This window comes from Muscardinus avellanarius (genome assembly GCF_963383645.1).
Source record: "Muscardinus avellanarius genome assembly, chromosome: 13".
In the NCBI taxonomy this organism is placed as follows: domain Eukaryota; kingdom Metazoa; phylum Chordata; class Mammalia; order Rodentia; family Gliridae; genus Muscardinus; species Muscardinus avellanarius.
In genome coordinates, this window is record NC_137799.1 from 56,598,798 (window position 1) to 56,621,633 (window position 22,836).

At 32.6% G+C, this 22,836-nt stretch overlaps 1 protein-coding gene across 3 annotated transcripts in view; it reads right to left on the reverse strand.

The window, feature by feature from the left end:
* The window catches only part of CNTLN (centlein), a gene marked incomplete at both ends in the record, with an annotated part of 264,859 nt that overhangs the window by 134,780 nt on the left and 107,243 nt on the right, over nt 1–22,836 (reverse strand). For all 3 annotated transcript variants that reach the window (XM_080708552.1, XM_080708551.1, XM_080708550.1), the window contains one exon: nt 21,786–21,980. In XM_080708552.1, the coding sequence (XP_080564678.1) occupies nt 21,786–21,980 (195 nt within the window). The remainder of the gene's footprint in view (nt 1–21,785; nt 21,981–22,836) is intronic.

The window sequence follows — 22,836 nt, forward strand, 5'->3', positions numbered from 1 at the left end:
CAATGTGTGCATGTATGTCTACAAAAGTATGTATCCCACTATGATGTATGAATACAGTGCACCAATTAAAAATAAATATGAAAAAAAAATGTGACAAGGACTGTAAATTTTTCTTTAACTTGCTTTTTTTTTTTTTTTTTTTTTGTGTGTGTGTGTGTGGTACTGAGGTTCCTGGAAACCCTTCTACCTCCAGGCTATACTCCCAGACCTATTTTATACTTTTTTATTTGGAAACAGGGTCTCTTAAGCCAGCGCGGCTGGCTTCGAACCTGCGTGATCCTCCTGTCTCTGCCTCCCAAGCGTGGGGATTACAAGTGTGCGCCACCACACCTGGCTTTAACTTGCTTTTTTAAATTATTAGTTTATTTAATAGAACAGTTTTATACAGACAGAAAAACTTAGCATATACTACATATAGTTCTCCTGTACCTCCCACTCCTACCTAGTTTCTCCTATTATTTACATCTTAATGTGACACTGATTATAACTAATTTACAGTTATTATTAATGAAAGTCTATATTCAGATTTTCTCAGTTCTTTATTAGGTAAAAATGTTTCTTATTTCAGTATTCCAACTAGAATATTTTACATTCAATTGCCATATTTTATTGGCCTCTTTTGGCTGTACCAATTGTTCAAAATTTCTTTATTTGTGATGAGCTTGATAGTTATTCAGAAGAATGACCCTTCTTTAGAATCTGTGTAATGTTTTTCCAATGATCACACTGGGTATATGAGTTTTGAAGAGAAAGATAATAGAAGTAAAGTATCATTTTTATCACATGATATCATTGAAACTTTATTAGTCTGTTTTCCATTGTGATAACAAATTACCAGAAAGTAGGTATTTATTTTTTTTAATTTTTTTATTGGTGCATTGCACTCATACATCTAATGTGGTACAAGATGGTAGAGACATACATGCACACATCACTCCTGTACCCCTTTCCCAATTCCCACTCCATTCCCTCCCCATACCTCATTCTCATGTTTGGCTTACTGTTTGACTTTGATTGGTTTATTACTGCACATCATATACATTAGGGAATTTCCTCTTCCTTCCTCCCATCCCCCTATTTAGATCACCTTATTTGCTCATCTAGCTTCCACATATTAGGGAAAGCATCCAATTTCTTACTTTTTGTGACTGACAAATCTCACTTAGCATAATGTTCTTCAGTTCTATCCATTTCCCTGTAAATAATGTAATTTTGTTCTTCTTTATTGCTGAGTAAAATTTCATTGTGTACATATCCCATACTTTTGTGATCAATTCATCTGTTGATGGACATCTTGACTGGTTCCATAGTTTGACACTTGTGAATTGTGTAACTATGAACATAGATATGCATACATTAGTTTGGTGGTGTGGTTTCCATTCTTCTGGTTAGATACCCAGAAGTTGTATTGCTGGATCATATAGTAGGTTCTTTCCCATTTTTCTGAGGATCCTCCATACTGTTTTCCAAAGTGGTTGCATTAATTTGCAATCCCACCAACCATGTATTAGAGTTCCCACTTCTCCACACTCTCACCAGCATGTGTTGTTTGTTGTTTGTGTTTTGAATGATTGCCATTCTAGTTGGAGTTAGATAAAATCTCAGGGTAGTTATGATTTGCATCTCTCTGACTGCTAATGATGTTGACCATTTTATACATTTATTGGTCATTTGAATTTCTTCTTTTGTAAAGTGTCTAGTTGACTTCTCCATTTTTAATAGGGTTATTTGTTTTCTTAGCAGTGAATTTCTTGAGTTCTCTGTATATTGTAGATATTATCCTCTATCAAAGGAGAATATTTTATAAAGAGAAAAGGTTTACTTAGCATACACTTTTGAAAGCTGGCTGTATGGTGCAAGTTCTGGCAAGTGCCTCCCTGAATATATGACAGAGTAATGGCTTCATAGCAAGTATGTATGTGAAAAAAAAAGATCACATGGGAGACAGGAAGCCAGTGTGGGGAAGGTCAGGCTTTTTTATTTTTTAACAGTAACTCAGTGTTTCAGAAATTAACTAGGGTGGTGGGGTGAACTACATAAATTCCTTCCAAGGGCAGCATTTTTAGTGATCTAATTATATCCCACTAGGCACCACCTCTTAAAGGTCTCACCATCTCTTAACACTGACATACTGATAACCAAGCTTCCAATACATTAATCTGGGAGACAAACTATAACCAAACCAAAACAGAGATATACTATCAACATAATTTATGACTACTGCTATTGACCTTGGTAACCTGGCTAAAGTAGTATTTATCAGCTCACTGAACTGTTAATTATTTTTTGTTTTATAACACTACTTGCTTAAAAACTTTGCCTCTAAAAATTTAATAACAACAAATTTAGGTAATTGTTAAATGTATAATAATATATATGAGCATATATATACTCATATATAGCAATATACATATATTTTTATACATGTATCTAACCCCATAGGCCCACATAGATTTTTTAAGTATCTGTATACTCTCTAAGGGCTGTTTATATGTGCAGCAAAATCAAGCTATCTAGTATTCTTTCTTAATAGTAGTTATTTTATAAATAAAATTTTATAATAATAAAAACTATATATTCCTTTTTATTTACATTCTTAGAATATAATGGTAGGGTGCTAGAGTACAGTTAATATGATAAAAAAATTATTAGTGAAGTATGTGTTTAAATTTCTTTAATGGGAAATAGTCATTCTTTGTTTTGTCTTATTTTGTTTTTAGAGCTTGAACCCAGGGCCTTATAGATGCTAAACACATGTTCTACCTTTGAACTATACCACTAGCCTTTATATAGTATTTTTTACACATTGATCCATCAAAATGATTTTGATTAAGAAGCCCTACTGAAGATACAGAATAGAAGTAGATGAGAAGCTTGTAAGTATTATGCCAATTACTACTTAAAATTATATAAGAAATGATCCCAGTACTTGGGAGGCTGAGATAGGAAGATCACAAGTTCAAGGCTAGCCTTGGCAATTTAGGAAGGCCCTCAAAATTTAGTGAGTCGCCGGGAGTGGTGGCGCACGCTTGTAATCCCCACACTTGGGAGGCTGAGACAGGAGGATCGCACGGGTTCGAAGCCAGCCTCAGCTACTTAGTGAGGCTTTCAGCAACTTAGTGAGACTCTGTTTCCAAATAAAATATAAAAAAGGCTGGGAGTATAGCCTGGAGGTAGAAAGCCTCTGGGTTCCACCCCCAGTACCACCAAAAAGAAAAAGAAAGAAGAAAAAATTTAGTGAGACTGTTTTTCAAAATTAAAAAAAAAAAAAAAAAAAAAAAAAAAAAGCCTGGCATGGTGGCACTTGCCTGTAATCCTAGAACTTGTAAGACAAGAGGATCAAAGGTTCCAGGACAGCCTCAGCAAGTACTGAGACTCATAAACCTACTGAGACCCTGTTTCAAGATAAAAATTTTTTTAAAAGACATGGCTGGAGGTGTAGCTCAAAGGTAGAATGTCCCTGGGTTCAATCTCCAGATCCCTAGTACTACTACTACTACTACTACTACTACTACTACTACCACCACCACACACACACACATAAACATACACAAATAAAAATTTTTAAATATTTAAAAATTAAAAGTTACACACAAGTTTTTTACCCCAATAAGTTGTATGAATATAATGCACCAATAAAAAAAATTTAAAAATAAATAAATAAATAAATAAAATTTTTTTAAAAATTTATATTTAGGTCTTTTATCTATTTTGAGTTAATATTTGTATATGGGATTAGGTAAGGGTCTAATTTTATTCTTTTCCATGTAATTATTATTTTTCAACAATATTTAGTTAAAAGATTATTATTTCCACCACCAAATGTTCATGGAAACCTTGTCAAAAATAACTTGACAATATAGGGAAGAATTTAGCTCCAGGCTTTTATTTAACTCCAATGGTTTATATATCTGCCTTTAGAATAGTACTACACTGTTTCAATTATTGTAGCTTTATATGGTTTGAAATCAGAAAATATATATCTTCTAGCTTTGTTCTTTTTCAAGATCGTTGTGGGTATCTAGAGTCCATATTCCATATTAGGATAAATTTTTTTTCTGAAAAATAAATATATAAATATATGATAGTTTCACCTAAAAAAATAGAAAAAAAAATATTCTCTGGTAAGAAAGAAAGTAAAAAGCAATATTGAAATGTTATCTTTAAGTCATCAAAAGCTTGGTATCAGACAAATGAAACTATTATGTGAGATTATCATTTTTAATTTTGGATAAATTGCTATAATACTAGATGTCAACCACTAAGCCAATCATGGGAGGGAGGGATGGGGAGAGAATGGGGTGGGGATCGGGTGGGGGCTGACTGGGCGATGTGTGCATGTATGTCTACAAAAGTTTGTATCCCACTATGATGTATGAATACAGTGCACCAATAAAAAAAAAGAAAGAAAAAAAAAAATTAAAATTAAAATTAAAAGTTTAAAAAGACTAAAAATTAAAATAGCTGAGGGAGTAGCTCAGAGGTAGAATGCTCCCAGGTTCAATTCCCAGTACCAAAATATTTTTAAAAATCCTTATAGAACTTAAAATATCTAGTTATACTTTATTAAGCCCAAGCAACATTGTATGATATTATGATAGAAATTGAATGAATACTGCCTGATAAATAGAAAAGTATTTCACGGCCACAATAATTTAAAAGAATACTGTTTTATTAGTAAGTTTTAATTAAATTTATTTTCTCCTATATTGAAATAACTCCTTCCGCATATAAGCATTTAGAGAAAAAGTATTTAGTTTCTAGCATTTGCATGCATTATCTCATTCAAGAAATTTATAAATTTTAAACATGTCAATATATATTAGAGCCTATTACAAAACAAAAACATTTAAAAAGGATATAATCTATCAATAAAAGAAATAGCTTCCCCTAAAAAAGTATTTCCCAGAAAATCAAATATAGTTCAAACATATGTATATGTGTTTGTATAGTATACATGTGTGCATACAAAGTACCTACTATATACATACAAACATATAATTTGAACTTGTTATTTGAAAAGTGAGTCTTTTTGAAAGAATACAGTGTTAAAGAACATGTGTGTATATGTATATTAATATATCATAAATATAACTTTATTCTCATAAAATAATGAAATCTCTGCAGAAATAAAACATTTCATTTTAAATCATTTTTAGAAATGCAGACATACATATATTGCCAAATAATAAAACAAACATTTTTGATGAATCATCCATAACCTGAAAATAGATGACTTTAATAATAGTCACATATTATTAAAAAAGAAGAAAAGAAAAAATAATATCAACATGATATTGTAAATAAAAAGTCTTATCATAAAGTTCACAAACAAAATTAGGGTACCAGTTAAAATTTACACCATATGTTTAGAAAGATAACTAAACCAAGTTAGAATTGTCTATGAGCAAATTCACCTAGCACTTTCTTTAAATAATATATTTACATTTCTTTTATCTATACACTTAAATTAAAATATCCTCACACTTCATTTATAAAATAAAATTATATAGAAAAAATTTAAAATATCACCATACTCTCACATAAACACCATCCATGTATCGCATCATAGCAAAATCAGTATGACAGCCAAATTTAACCTTCTCTTTATATATAAGTATTTGTATGGTACAGTCAAGTTAGTATACAAAAAATAAAAGAGAAGTATTTCATAAATTTAACTCCTTCCACACACTATCAAACTTAACACTGAATGGTTATTCACAGATGCCTTATTCCTTATACTGAAATTCAGTGGATGACAACTGCATCTTTGTTAAGAAACTAGAGGAATCACAAGCTAAGTATTTATTCTGTAATATGTAAATATCATAGCACACTGACAAAAATTAGTGATATTTATAAGTCACAGAAGAGTGTTTAGAGTGTTAGCTCCATGATATATTCACTGAGTATATACTCCCACCCTAAGAATAAACTAATCTGGACATACTTTAAAACTGATTAAAAGATTTGACTTTTTGTGGTACTGGAAATGAAACCCAGGGGCTTTCTAACTTTGGGCTACACTCCCAGACCTATTTTATATTTTATTTGGAAACAGGGTATCACTAGGTTGCTGAAAGCCTCACTAAGTAGCTAAGGCTGGCTTCAAACCTCTGAGATCCTCCTGTGTCAGCCTCCCAAGTACTGAGATTACAAGCATGCTCCAACACGCCAGGCACATATTGACTTTTCTATGGATTTCTTTTTATCTTAAATAGCAAATGGAACACATTCAGGCTTTTCCAAAAGATGTTATAAGCCTCAGCATTCCTAGCCTCATTTCTGCCCAAATTTGCTAACCTGAATGATTTAAAATGTATGTTAATACATCCTAAAATGAATTTCTAGATTCAAAAGTTAAATTTCCTCTATGGCATATTTCTAAATATGTGACATTGGGGTATTATCCATTACTTATTATAATACATACTCTAAGTTTTAAACATACTTAACACTTATGTCACCAGTAAGAAAATCAAAATTTGTACACTAATGGTATAAGCAAGGGACTATGCTTGTTATGAATTATCATCTCTATACATTAAAACCTCAATCATACTCAAACAAATTCACTAAAGTGTGGTTTTCAATCTGCTAACTATGCATTCCATAATAGCCTGTAATTATTAAAAACTGACAAGAAAGCTACGCCACCTGTGTTTATGTGAAGCCAGGTAATGAAAAAAACAACAACGCTGTCATCACCTCTCAATTCCTGATTGCATTATCAAAACTGTAGCCGAGTTTGGCATCTGGGTGTGACCTTGTTAACTGCTAGGGTAATTAAATTTATTCTATTGGGAAAAAGGATGATAAATTATTAGCAAGAAGATTTTGTTCACATTTTATTAAATTGGCCTGTCAAAGGGTTGGCCAAATTATCAAGGGCCTCATTTATTGGAGGCCAGCCATATTGCCACATCTGTTACAATTATTTATAATTTCAGCAGTTGAAAACCAACTGAGTTAGGCATCCGCCATGTAAAGTAATTTACAAATTATCTGATGAGGGAGTGTTTTAGCTTCTCCCTCATTTCTAGCCAGCAGAAAGCCGCGCTGTAATTACAGAACACAATTAGGTTCTTTGGGGAACTTAACTTGCACTCATAGCCATAGTAAGATGCAGCAAGAACATATGGAGGAGCTTGTGCTTCTACTCCCTGAAGCTCGTGACCCGCCTGCCGCTGAGCCCTTGAGTTGAATTTGAATGAGAGTGCCATGGCTAATGTTCTACACATGCACCATTTATGCCACAAAACAAATCGGATCACTGTTAATTATGAAGCAGCTATAATCAGGCCTTCACATCTGTGTAATGTGAAGCGCAGTAGGCTGTATTCCAATAATGTATGACTACCTTTGGGTCGCAAATTGCGAGCCATATTGCCTCAGTAGTAGTTACTGAATTCAAAGTAACTCCTTTGATAAAAGCCCATCACATAGATATTTTTATCCAGCTTTATATGAAAAAAATCAAATCCACAAGCCTTTCTTTATCAGCTATTGACCAGAACAGTTAAAGCATATGGCACAAGTTCATTAATGAACAACACAGAGCACTCTAATTTAATGAAACCACTTGAGCCATAAAAATCAGATTTAGTTAATTCCCTCTGTCCCATTTTTTTCACATTTAGGCTAAACCTTGGATTCTGCTTAATATTTATGTTACCAAGACACAAAATATATTTTATAAGTTTATAAAAAATTATAAAATCATATTCCATTACTAATAGCTTTTTTAAAAAAACTAATAGGTTTTATATGTTGCAAATTGAATTTGATCACAAATCTCATGTAGAAAAGCATAAATCATTTGTTTTTTAGAAAGTGAAGCCCACCAACTGTATTCTAACAAAATCACTCCTTATTCCATGAGAAATTTTTTCATGGAAAGGCAGCTAAAAAAGCTGCACCCAGATGGCAAACCAGCTACAGTTTAATTAATCCACTAAAAGCCATTCAAATTTCAGTAAGGGTAATGTAATTTTGAATAATAGTAGGAAAAAAAATCACTAAACATTCTTAAGTTTTATTATAGCAGCAAGAAAAGTGCCACTATAGAGTAGTTAAAGTTGAGTTGCAGTTTCCATTATATATGCTAAATTTCTAGATTTTAATATCTTGGGCTGTTTTATTCTTGAAACTTAACATAGGCTTAAAATATCTGAATACTGGCAGCCGGTTTAAGTAGGAATAGTATATTTTTTAGGTAGGATGGTAGAGTTGTATGATTATAACTACTTCAAATTTTGAGAATATAATGTGCAAAGAGCTTTAGAAGCAAAATTAAGACTTATACAAGATAAAGACTTCAAATTTTTCTTTAAAAAATTAATTTATCAAAGCTAAAAATCATGCTATATTTTACTTTTGTTTTTCCTACAGATTGATTAAATATGAAACCATCATAAAGTAAAAAAATCATAAAAAGCAAACAAAAGCAAAGAATAAAAACAAAAGCAAAAAACTCTGGAATAATACTGACAAGCTTAACAGCATTTTGAGCCCTACTTATGGTAATACAATCTAATTTCCTCCATACTAACTGAGAAATTAAAATATATTAGTTGGTAAGAAAGAGTCACAAGCAATACTAAACCCTTAGACTGATTTTTTTAGAAGAATAGTTAACTACTATTCTTAATTACTATTTTAGAAGAATAGTTAACTACTGACAATTTTTCTCCTTTGCTTTGTTGGAAATTTTTTAAATCAATTCAGCAATGTGAACAAAAGACAAAAGAACTTTGTAGTCTACATGCAACTATTTTTCACAACTGGATATTTCCTTTCAAAAGTTGACCCTACTATTCTTCTTTCTTACATACTGAAATTGCTGTATCAAGGGAAATACTTAGTCATTATAAGATAGGTTAAAAGGGTATAAAGGGTATAGAACCAGGACGTGTATTTTTCCATGGATTCATTAAAAAAGCACTCACTAAACTTAGAATTATGGATCTAACCAAGATGAACATCAAAAGACGAAAGGATAAAGAAAATGTGGTACATATACACAATGGAATGCTACTCAGCCATAAAGAAAAAAATTATATAATTTGTAGGAAAATGAATAGAACTAGAAAAAATATTATCCTAAGTGAGATCATGTAGAAAAGCATAAATCATTTGTATTTTAGAAAGTGAGGCCCACCAACTGTATTCTAACAAAAATCACTCTTTATTCCATGAGACATTTTTTCATAGAAAGGCAGCTAAAAAAGCTGTACCCAGATGGCAAACCAGCTACAGTTTAATTAATTCACTAACAGCCATTCAAGTCCCAGTCTCAGAAAGGGTCTTAGGTTTTCTATTACATGTGGAAGTTAGAGAGAAAATAGGAAGAAGAAAAAAAAGGATTTTGATAAATGAGGAAAAACACCAGGAGAATAGTGGAAGTGTTGGGGGAGGGAGGTAGAGAGGAGGAAATGGAGGTTCAATGTAGGAAACAATTCAAATAATGCTATCTCAATATATAAAGGTATCACTATCAATTTCATCTACATGTACAGTGAGTGGGAGACCAGGATGGGATCCAGAGAGAAACTCATTAAGTGCTACATACATGTATGATTGCATTACTTTTACCCTCACTATTATATATAATTACAATAAACCAATAAAAAAATATCAGCCACTAGAAAAAGCAGTGAGAATAAAAAATAAAATACCAATTTTCTTTGCTCTCTTGAAGCTGAAAGTCTAGAAAGAGAGACAAACAGTGGTAACAAGGAAGCTTAATATCTGAGAATGTACAAAAGAGATAATAAGAAAATAGCTTCAGGCAAAAGTTCTGAATCATTATCCTACAACTGAATTTAGAAGTTCTAAAAGTGTTAGTAGTTGGACAAACAATAAACTAGAAAATATCTGTGATAAGCATATATAGAACTTTTTTCCTAATATATATCTAAAAGGTCATGCATATCAATAAGCAAATAAGTTAAAATACTTGCCAAAAAAATAAACTACATGCAATGTAAAGTTAAAAAAAAAAAAAACTCAGCCAGGGGTTGTGGCACACACTTGTAATCCCAACATTTAGGAGGCTGAGACAGGAGGATCATGGTTCGAGAATAGCCTCAACTACTTAGTGAGGCCCTCTGCAACTCAGTGAGACCCTTTTTCCAAATAAAGAATAATAAAAAATAAAAAAAAACCAGGGTTGGGGATGTAGCTTGGAGGTCAAATGGCCCTGGGTTCCATTTCCAGTACCAAAAAAAAAAAAAAAAAAAGACCTCACTGGTTGCCAATGAGACCGAAAACAAGATTGAATTTATTTCTGAAAGACAAAAGATTGATTTAAAATGCTTATTAATTTATGATAATGGGCCAATCTCACACATTGTGAAAAGAAATTTAGTATACTACTGCTAGAATATAGTTTAACCTGGGGTGTTCAAAAGTTTTACATTCATATTCTTTGACAAACTAATTTAAAGAATTTATACTGAGGAAATAATCATGGAGAAAAAATAAACATACACAAAATAAAAAGGTTTATCATAACATCAAAATCAGTGATAATAGAAAAATAAAATAAAATAAGCATCTCCAAGTTTAGGTTAAAAATGGTACAATTTCAATGCTTGAATAATTAGGTAGTAGGAAAATGTTTCAAATGTTAAATCATATTTTGTGTATATGTGTGTGTGGTACTAGGGATTGAACTCAGGGTCATTTGTACCTAAAAGCTACATCCTCAGTCCTATTTTATTTTTATTTTATTTTACTTATATACATACCATATAGGGTATCTTAATTTTGTCATTATTTGTTTAATAAACTTGAAATAATACAAATATAATATTTCTTTGCTTATTTTCACTGTGTAAAAACACCTGCAACTTGTATAATTCTAATTCATTCTTCCAATGGCTCCCAAATTTTATGGCATCAGCAAAAATTTTGCTAAGTAAGAGCCACAGCACTGAATCTTTAAGGGGTATAGAGAAAGATAAGAGTATGTAGTCAAGATTTTATTAAATATATTTTAGATATTTGTTTATATGCCTCAACTTGAAAGTATCATTATAAGGTACATTATCTCCCATAAAAATGTGTTGTGGAAATTTATGTATAATATATATATACACACACACACATATACACATACACACATGCGTGAGTATCTTTATGTCATTTATTTCATTCAGAGAGAGAAATAAAAGTCTCAAAACTTGCTGAAACCATCCTTGAACCTGCAATATACCTGTTTCAGCCTCCCAAGTACTGGGAGTACAGGTGGAAGTCAAAACTGTATCTCCTCAACTGGCTGGGCTTTGTGGTGCACTCTTGTAATCACAGCATTTGGGAGGCTGAGACAGAAGGCAGTTCATGGATAGCCTCAGCTACATAGTGGGGCCCTTTGCAGCTCAATTAGACCCTGTTTCAAAATAAAGAATTAAATATAGGGATAGGGGTGTAGCTCGGAGGTAGAATGCCCCAGTACTGCAAAAAAAAAAAAAAAAAAAAAAAAAAACTCTTAAGCTGAAAATATAGGAAAATATGTTTATGACCTCAAGATAAGGTAAAATTTCTTGAACAAGATATAATATACAACAACCTAAGTAGAAATATTGAGAAACTTAGCTATATCAAAATTAATAACTTTGTTTTTTTTAAAAACATAGAGTAAATGAAAAAAACACAAACAAGATCTGTATAGCATGTACAGCTGATAGCTGATACTGCTGGCTCGTCTCTAAACTCACTTCCTGCTGTTGGGAAAGGGCACATACTCCCCAATCTTCTTTGTAATAACATGTTATTTGGACAAACAATTGAGTTCTGAATAATCATATGCTGGCAGAAATTATATGTACCACTTCTAAGCCTGATTGATAAAGCTTGATAATGTGATTGATTCTCTAAGCCCTGTTCAAAGCCTTTGGGCAAGGTGGAATAGATAAGGGAGGAGCACATTTAGAATATTGGTGATAGGTACTGATGGGTACATAAACATATTCAAGCTTTGGTAGGTTTCAAGTATTTTGGAAAAGATTAAAAATAAGAACAATAAAAAAAACTACAAAAAGACTACAACAAAGGAGGGAATAGAGATTATCTGTGAAAAGAAATAAAAATAAGACTACAGTTAAAATTTGCAACTCTGATCTTATGATACTTCATTAGCCACATAGAGTATATCTCCTTCACAAGTAAATATAGTAAGTTTAAGACTTTGGTTTCTCTCTTGTCTTCTACTGAAAGATATTCCTCCAAGGCAATAAATTGAGTACTTCTACATAAAAAAGATAAACAATTGCTCTGAGATTAAAATAGGCAATCATTCAGAATTCAGCTAGTTAAGAGCAGGGTGCTAAGAAATCAAAGGTCACAGGTTATAGTCCCCTATGAACCAATTAGCTTTGCCCTTTTCTATGGCCGACTGTCAGCTCACCAATAATTTGAATATGTGGAATCAAAAAGAAGATAATATAAATCATCATAAAACTAGGAAAAAGAAATCTCAAATTTACTATGACATATAAGTCTTCTTCTCTATATGATATTAAGACCCAACATTTACAACTCTAAATGCCCATCAATCGTTGCCTTATGTAATCTTCATAAAATTCCTACAAGGTAGGTACTAGTGTAATTTTTTTATAAATTATAAAATTGAGTTAATGTAGAGAAGTAACTTGCCCAAGTTCACACAGATATGATCAAGTCTATAATCCAAACCCATGTATCCTAACTGGAATTTATATGTTCTTGTCCATCATTCTATAAATATATCTCTCACAAACCTTAGACAAAGAAGGACCCACTACAGAATTTCAAATAAATTATTTAGAGACAGAAAAAATGGAGGAATGAAATCTTCTTATAATTTCCTCCCAACCATACATTACACTTGTCACTTGGTCTATTTATGTATGTATTTTGTGTGTGTGTGTGTGTGTGTGTGTGTGTGTGTGTGTGGTATCGAGGACTGAACAAAGATACTTACTATCTCTGTGCTGTATCCCCGGCCCTTTATTTTTATTTTAGTTTTGAAATAGGATATAATTTAATTGGTGAGAGTCTCACAAAATTGTTGAGGTTGATCTTGTACCAGCAATCCTCCTGTCCTAGACTTCCAAGTACTAGAAATATATACTATTTTTAATTGGCTCAAAGCATTTGTACATATTTATGTAATACAGAATGAAATATTAATACATATATAATATATAATTATAGGGTAACTGGTACTTATATCACCTTACACACATTATTTCTTTGTACATATATGTAACAGAACAAAATATTAGTAAATAAATATAATGTATAATTATAGCATAACTGGTATTTCTATCATCTCAGACATTTCATTTCTATTTGCTGGGGACATTTAAAATCTCTCTACTAGCTATTATGAAATATTCAATTACTTCTTGTAGACCATAGTTATCATAAAAAAAACTGTTCTTCCTACCCAAATGCAAAACTAAACCTAATTAAATCATCCTTTTTCTATACCTTCTTCACATCTGTTCCCAAGCTCTGTAACCTTCTCTTCTCTACTTTGATATCTACTTCTTAGATTTCAAAGTATTTATTTGTCTGTGCTTGAAATTTTATTTAACTTGTTTTCTAAACTGCAAATGACAGAGCTTAATCTTTTGTGACTGAGTAATATTTTGTCATGTATATGTATTATTTCTTTCTCCACTCACATATTTTTGGACAACTAAGTTGATTCTGTATCTTAGATATTATGAATAGTGTTGCAACAAACATGTGCAGATATCTCTTCAATACATAATTCTCTCTCTCTCTCTCTCTCTCTCTATATATATATATATATATATATATGTACATGTACATATAAATAGTGGTAAATGATATGAATGTTTCTGAAATATATATGCATATATATTTAAGAAACATATATATTATATATTGTATATTATGTATATATTATATATATTATAAATATATATTTTCAGAAACATCCATATCATTTACCACAAATAGTTTACATTCCCACAACAGTGTATGAAAGTAACCCTTTCTCTACATTCTTGCTACTATCATTTTTCTTATAATTTTTTATTGGTGCATTTTAGTCATACAACTTAATGGAGTACAAGATGGTAGAGACATACATGCACACATCACTCAATTAGCCCTTACCCAATTCCCACCCCATTTTCTCCCCCTCCTTTATTCTCATGTTTAGATTACTGATTGACTTTGATATGTTTGTTAAAGTACATCATGTGCATTAGAGAATTTCCCTCTCCTCCCTCCCATCCCCTCAGTTAGGTACCCTTATTGGTTCATCTATAGTATCTCCTTCTTTGTCTAAAGTTCCTTCTTTGACCCACTTTCTCCCTAGCTTCCGCATATTAAGGAGAGCATCCGATTTCTTATTTTTTGTGAGTGGCTAATCTCACATATCATAATGTACTCCAGTTCCATCCATTTCCCTATAAATGATGTAATTGTTATTTTTTATGGCTGAGTAAAATTCCATTGTATACATATCCCATAGTATTGTAATCCATTCTTCTGTTAATAGACATTTTGGCTGCTTCCACAGTTTGGCAATTGTGAATTGTGCGGCTATGAACATATATATGTATGCATTCGTTTGGTAGTTTGGTTTCTATTCTTTTGGATAAATACCCAGAAGTGGTATTGCTGGGTCATGTAGTAAGTTCGTTCCCATTCTTCTGAGGATCCTCCATACCGTTTTCCAAAGTGGTTGCACTAATTTGCAGTCCAACCAACAATGTATTAGATCACCCACTTCTCTACATCTTTGCCAACATTTGTTGTTGTTTATGTTTTGAGTGATTGCTATTCTAGTTGGAGTTAGAGGAACTCTCAGGGTAGTTTTGATTTGCATCTCTCTGATTGCTAATGATGTTGAGTATTTTTTCATGCATTTATTGCCATTTGAATTTCTTCTTTAAGTGTTTATTTTCCATTGCCCATTTTTTGATTGGGTTGTTTTCTTAGTGCTGAGTTTCTTGAGTTCTCTGTATATTCTAGATATTAGTCCTCTATTAGAGGAGCAGTTGGTAAAAATCTCCATTCTGTTGGATTTCGGTTGAGGTTCTTGATAGTTTCCTTTGCTGTTCAGAAGCTCTTCAGTTTCATGCAACTCCACGTATTGATTCGCCTTAGTTTCTTGTGCCTTTGGGTCTTGTTAAGAAAGTTTTTATCTGTGTCTATGTGTTGCAGTGATGTATCCATGCCCTCTTCAAGGAGTCTCAAGGTCACTGGTCTAATTTCCATTTCTTTGATCCATCTTGAATTGACTCTTGTGCAGGGTGAGAAAGTGAGATTTATTTCTATTTTTCGGCATATGGTTAACCAGTTTTGCCAACACCATTTGTTGAATAAGCTATCATTTTTCCAGTGTATGTTTTTGGCCCCTTTGTCAAAAATCAATTGGCTCTAAGTGTGTAGATTTGTTTCTGAGTCTTCTATTTTGCTCCATTGGTCTGTGTGTCTGTTTTTGTGAAATGCCATGCTGTTTTTTATTTTTTTTACTATGGCTTTGTCATATAGTTTAAAGTCAAGTTTTATGATTCCTCCTAAATGGTTTTTGTTTCTCAAAGTATTTTGAGAAATACTGTGGCTATTCTGGTATTTTAGTTGTTCCCAATGGGTTTAAGGAATGATTTTTCTATGTCTGTGAAGAATGACCTTGTTAATTTAATGGATATTGCAGTGAATCTGTAGACAACTTTTGGAAGTATGATCACCTTGATGATATTTATTCTGCCTATCCATGAACATGGAAGATCTATCCATCTTCTAAGGTCATCTTCAATTTCTTTTTTCAGTGTTTTATAATTTTCTTTGTAGAGGTCTTCTACCTCCTTGATTATGTTTATTCCTAAGTATTTTTTTGTGGGGGATATCCTAAATAGAAGTGTTTTCTGAATTTCTTTTTCAGTGAATTTATGGTTTGTATACAGAAAAGCTTCTGATTTTTTAAGATTTATTTTGTATACAGACACTTTTCTGAATTTGTTGATCAGTTCTATATGCCTTTTGGTTGAGTCTGTTGAGTCTTCTATGTATAGTATCATAATGTCTGCAAATAGTGAGTTTGATGTAATACCACTTGTCATTTTTTGTTTTGTTTTGTTGCCTAAGCTTTTGGGGCCATATCTAACATTCTTTGCCCAGATCAATGTCTGAAGATATTTCACCTATTTTGTCTTCTGGAAGATTCATAGTTTTAAAGTTTATGTTTATTAAGTCTTTCAGCCAATGTGAGTTAATTTTTTTTTTTTAATGTGGAGAAGGAGGTTCATCTTTTTCTTCTGTCTATGAAACTGAACCAGTTAAGCCAACACATTTTATTTAAGAGATTTTTCTTTCTCCAATGTATGTTCTTGCTGCATTTGTGGAAAATCAGTTGGCTATAAAAACATAGGTTTATTTCTGGATTGTCTTTTTTGTGTCTCATTGTATACCAGTATTATGCTCTTTTGGTTAGTATAGCTTAGTGGCTATTTTAGAATTGGGTATTGTAATGCCTCAAATTTTTTCTTTTTGTTACATATTATTTTGGCTAGTTGGGAGTTGTGATTACATACAAATTTTAAGATTACTTTTTCTATTTCCTGAAGAATGTAATTGATATTGGAAGAAACTGCATTGAATCTGTAGATTGCTTTGGGTAGTACAGACATTTTTAACATTATTAATTGTTCCAATCTATGAAGAGGGATATCTGTCCATTTGTTTGTTTGTTTGTTTTTAACTATGACAGCAAAATTTAATGTCAAAATGCAAGCTCTAAGATTATGGGCTTATAAGTATCATTTCATGTTTGCATTTTTTATGATTGCTAATGTTTTCTAATATATATATTATATATATAATAAATATATATATATTTCACTCAAATAAATATTAAAATGAAATATGGACAATAGGTTAGTTTTCTCATAAAAGAAGTCTCAACTGTAAGACATTGGGAAGGAGTCATGATTAGAAAAAGTGAAAACAAGGTGATGACATGAGAATTAGACATGACAAGAAAAATAAGAATCTCCCCTGGGTCAAGAGAGGTTTTGTCCAAGACAAAGCAGATGTGCATGAAAGCTTAGCCTGGCCTAGGAAAGGTAAAGTGCTCCTACTCAGGTGTGTGTAATGCCCGGGCTACACAGGAATGACAACACCTCCCACTGTCAGAACCAGGAGACTGGAGCCTCGGGTGTCCTGAGGAGGAGGTCACTGGAGAACAGGGCCTGACACTGATATTGGAGAAGGTCCCCTTCCTCGACATTCTCCCGACATGCACCACCCCTTCAGGAACCACATTAGTGTTTTCCCAATGCAAAAGTGGTCCTCGAGGGCGGCTCTGCAAAATATGCATCACACAGTTTAGACCCCCTGCTATGGACATGCACATTCATAGGCTGTAAGTTATAATATAAAAGAAAAAACTGCAAGGCCTAGGAATTACTGGTTCTACAGATGTCACTTAGCTAGAATAAAGGACATGATGGAATAGAATTCTGTATGTGATTGCTGGGATATAATATTTTGGATTTCAAAATAGGCCTCAGAGCATGAGAAAGTTGGTTCAGAATAGCTCAACAAATGCCAAAATGAGAGCACTGCTCTCCCCCCCACCCCACCCACCCACACACACACACACACACACACACACACACCATTTTAGTACTAGAGGTTGAACCCAGGGGCATTCTACCTTTATGCTATTCCTCAACTCCAGCCCCATTTTTAGTTTATACTTTTAAACAAGGTCTTACTAGATTGCTAAGGATCTCACTGAATTTCTGAGGCCTTAAACCTTTGATCCTCCTGCCTCAGCCTCCCAAGTACTGGCATTATAAGGGAGCACCGCTGTGCTTGACTCAGAGCACTGCTCTTGCTTCATCTATTTTCCAAATTTTTTTTTAGAAGATGTACATTTTCTGATTTCAAACCTTATAAAGCTACATTAATTGAAACAGTGTAGTACTGCTCTAAAGGCAGATATATAAACCAGTGGAGTAAAATTAAAAGCCTAGAAATAAATTCTTCCATATATGATCAAGTTATTTTTGAAAAGGTTTCCAAGAACAATTGGTGAAGGAAATAATGATCCTTTCACTAAATATTGTTGAAAAATAAAAATTACATGAAAAAGAATAAAGTTGAACCCTTACATAACACCATATATAAATATTAACTCAAACTAGATAAAAGACCTAAATGTAAATCTTAAGACTATAAACTTTTAGAAGAAAACCTGGGTCATAACACTTCACAACAATGACACTGGCAGTGATTTCTTGGATGTGATTTCAAAGGCACAGACAACAACAGAATAAACAAACTACCTAAAAAATAAAAAAAAATATTGTACATACAAAAACAATGTAAACAGAGTTAAAAGTTACTGATAGAATGGGATAAAATACTTCCAAATGCTATATCTGAAAGTATATTAATATATTCCAAATAAAAATCCTAAAAATTAGCAAGAATAAAAGCAAACAATACAATTTAGAAATAGGTAAAAGACTAAAATAAATAATGAATCTCCAAAGATTTTAACCAATAAACACATGAATATATTCTTCTTTGCTTAGTTATCTGCTGGATGGAAAATCTTGTTTCTCTGGTTCTGGTGGGTATTACCTATTTCTTCTTTGTAGTTAATCTCTTTGAGTATTTTCTCTAGCGCTGGTTTTGAAGACATAAATTCCTTCAGTTTCTGTTTGTCACGGAAGCTTCTTATTTCCCCATCTAATTTGATAGATAGCTTTGCTGGGTAGGAAATTTTTGGCTGGAAGTTGTTTTCTTTCAGAGTTTGGAATATGTTACTCCAAGCCCTTCTGGCTTTCATGACTTGGTTTGGGAAGTCTGGAGTGATTCTAATTGGTTTGCCTCTGAATGTCACTTGGCCTTTTGTTTTTGTTGCCTTTAAGATTCTCTGCTTGGCTTCCACATTAGTCATTTTGACAATTATGTGGCATGGGGAACCTCTTCTCTGATCCTGTCTAAAGGGAGTTCTATAAGTTTCCTGGACCTGTGTATCGACCTCTTGCTCTATGTTTGGAAATTTTTCTGTTATTATTTCTTTGAAGAGATTATTGATCCCTTTGGTTTCACCTTTTCCCTTCTCTATTCCAATTATTCTTAGGTTAGCTCTCTTCAAATGAGCCCATATTTCTTCAATGTTAGATTCCTGCTGTCTGATTTTTTTTCTAAGTTATAAATTATGCGTTCGTTTTTGGAGTGATCCTCTTCTAGGAGCAAGATTCTATTCTCCATGTGGTCTAATCGATTGTTTACACTTTGAATTGAGGCCTTTACCTCAATGATCGCATCCTTTATTTCTTTTAGACTCTCTAAATTCTTTTTGAAGGTCCTGTATTATTTCTACAGCTATATTCCTGATTTGATCTTCTGGAGATCTCTGAATTTCTGTGTTATCAGGTCCTGATAATATGGGGTTGTGGGCATTCATTGCTCTATTGTTGTTCCTCTTTCCCATGATTTTAGAATTTTGTGCCTTCCTTGGATCACTACGATTTCACTTAGGGTGCTCTGTATCTGTGGTAATCTCTGCCACCGCTACTCCTTCACTGGGTTGTACTGCAAAATCTCAGACCCAGGGAGATTATCAAAGTCCCTGGGCTTGCAGTACAGGGATTTCTCCTTTAGGGGCCATAATTTCACTCACGTTTATTTGGGTGTTGATCAGGAGCTGTCGAGGTCGTGGTGAACTTGCTGTCGCTGCTGGCAATATGGCGCCGCTGCCACGCCCTCAGCTGTGAGGCTGGCGTATTTCTTCTCTGGTTTGAGCTCTTTTCTGCGTCCCTGGAAGGTGTGATGAGCTTGACCACTGAGAGTTTTAGACGTTCTTTGCATTGAAAGAACTGGTGAATTACACCTGAATGATCTGCAGCTACTCACTTCAGCTCCTTGTTTATCTTTCCTCTCTGGATCCTGGTGCTGTGAGGGAAGATGGTGCCAGCGCGGCCCCACTGCTGCATTGCGGGCTTGATTTCTGGTCTCTGGTTGTTCTTCTAGTCTTTTTTTTTTCTCTGTCCCTTGTGTTTACATTTTTTATTTCTCTGCTGATGGCGTTTTCTGGCTATGAAAAGTGCTGATTTTGTGGCAATAGAGATTGAGTTTTAGCAGGGCTTGTAAACGCTGTTTTTCTCGGTCACCATCTTCCCGGAAGTCCTCCGTTTGTTTTCTCTTTAATTTCTTTTACCTGTTTTGTAATATTCATAAAGATAATCACCTCCTTGTTTAAACTTATTTCTAGGTATTTTATTTTATTGTAGTTGTGAATGTTACTGCTTTCTTAATTTGTCAGCAATTTATTAATTGATATATTAAAAATTTGCAGATTGTTGTATGTTGATTTTGAACACTACAGCACTATTCATTTATCATTTCTACAGGATTTTTTGGTTTTATTTTATGAAGTATTCAGGCCCTTCTTTATATAAAATAATGTTGTCTTCAAACAGGGATAATTTGACCTCCTTCCCTATTTTAAAGTCCTTTATTTTTTTCTCATTATTTTTGCTAAGACTTCCAATATTACATTGAGTATAAGTGGTAAAAGTGGACATTCTTGTCTTGTTATAAATCTTAACAGGAATAATTTCAGCTTTTCCCCACTTGTTATGATGCTTTTTCTTCATCTATTGAGATATTCATGTGCTTTTCTTTATGCTTCTGTAGCTTTTTATTTTTTTGCTCTACTGAAGATTGAACCCAAGGGCATTCTACGAAATACTTGTTTGTATTAATTGCACTTATGAGTTAAATAAATAAAACTTTAAAGAACTGTTAATAATACTTTAAATAAAAAAGTTCATAGAAATAGAATATTTTAAGATATTTAACATAAAAGTTATATTCAAGATAATATAAAAGAGGTGCCACTGAATATTTTCTGTATGCCAAGCCCTATACTTTATATGAATTGTCAGTAATATCCACAGAATTCTATAAAACACATATTAATAGTAACATTTTGCTTTTCCTCAAACTTTGCCTAAAAGGGATAAATTTGTTCAACTTCATTTACAATGGGAAATAATCAAAAAGGTCAAATAACCTCTCCAAAATCATATGTCAATATAGTGGCAGAATAAGCACTACTAGATATTAAGGCATTATAGTAAGTACTTCATGAGATACAGTGTTAGATATTCTTTACATTCCATTACTTCTTTCAGTTAGAAAGTCTCAAAATAACCCTGACTTATTTTCCCCTCAAATGCCAAACTAACTCATCACTATAGCTGTAAAACTTTCCCTTGATATCCATAGGAGATTGGTTCCAGGACCCCTTACAAATACCAAAGTCTGCTGATACTCAAGCCCCTTATATAAACATCATAAAGTTTGCCTACAACCTATACATATCTTCTTGTATACTTGAAATCATCTTCTATTTATAATACCTGATACAAGGTGAGACCAACATAAATAGTTATTATATTATCCAGGGTTACTCATAAGAAAACAAATTTAAAAAATTGTTCATGCCCAGTATATGTAAAATATTTTTGAATATTTGTAATCTTTGCTTGGTTGAATTCATGAGCGTAGAACCTATAGATACAGAGGGTTAACTATACTTTATGTACTCTGTAGTTCTATACATGGATATCTATATGAATCTATGTTGTATATAATATTCATGTTTACAATGTATATAAAAATGGTAAAATGAAAAACTCAAAATTATATTCCAGTATAGGTGAATTTATTTAAATAGGAGATGATTTAATTTGGTATTGTACTGGGTAATATTTTTAGAAAATGTCTCTCACCTGTGCTGAGTGGTCTGAATCACTTTCTTGAGGTAAAGGATACGGTACTCCTTGTGATTCCTGAAGTTTCTCTTTTAATTTTGCATTTTCTTGTTCTTTTTGAAATAATTGGTCTTGAAGACTAACAACATTTTGCCGGAGAAGAGCTTCATTTGATTTTGTGGTTTCGAAACATATATGTAATTCATTGTAAAGCTGTTTCAAAAAATACAGATTATATTATTAATCAACAAGTTATTTATGTATGTATATACTTATATATGTGTGTGTGGCTCCATATATTCATATATGGGCTAAATATAACATCTTCCATTAGTTTGCCTTGCCTAATGGGAAGAAGCTTGGATAAACAAGAGTACAACTCTTTAATTACTCGGTATACTTCAGATTTGTAGATATTTTATTTATTTATTTATTTATTTATTTATTTATTTATTTATTTATGTGGCACTGGGGATTGAACCCAGGGGCATTCTACCTTTGAGCTATATACCCAGCTCTATTTTTGATTCTTTATTTTGAAACAGAGTCTCATTAAGTTGCAGAGGGCCTAAGTAGCCGAGGCTGGCCAGGAACCCAGATCCTCCTGTCTCAGCCTCCCAAGTATTGGGATTACAGTGTGCACTACCATGCCTGGTTTTTATGTTATAATTTAATTTTTAAGGTTTTAAATTTTTTAAAGAGCCTCTGTTCTTTTTATAAAATAGATCCTCTATAATATTTCTCTGAAAAACAATGAACTCAATATATTTTTTATCTTCTATAAGAAATTCCATCTCTGTTTTATTATGGAAATACTTAATTCATTTTACTTTATAGCCAGAACATAAGAATCTTAATAAAAAAAATTGTGGCCTAGATGATTATTAAATAATTTAAAGTCATAATTTATACTTTCCCTTCTCATTACCTTTATATCAAGGACTGTGCCCAATGTCTTTTCCACAGTTTATATAGCCATATATTCTAGGAAGAAGGACTCTAAAAGTTTTGAGGAACAATGAAAGGGTCAGAATGGGCCCAATAGTTGCCTACCTGTACTGTGTTACTA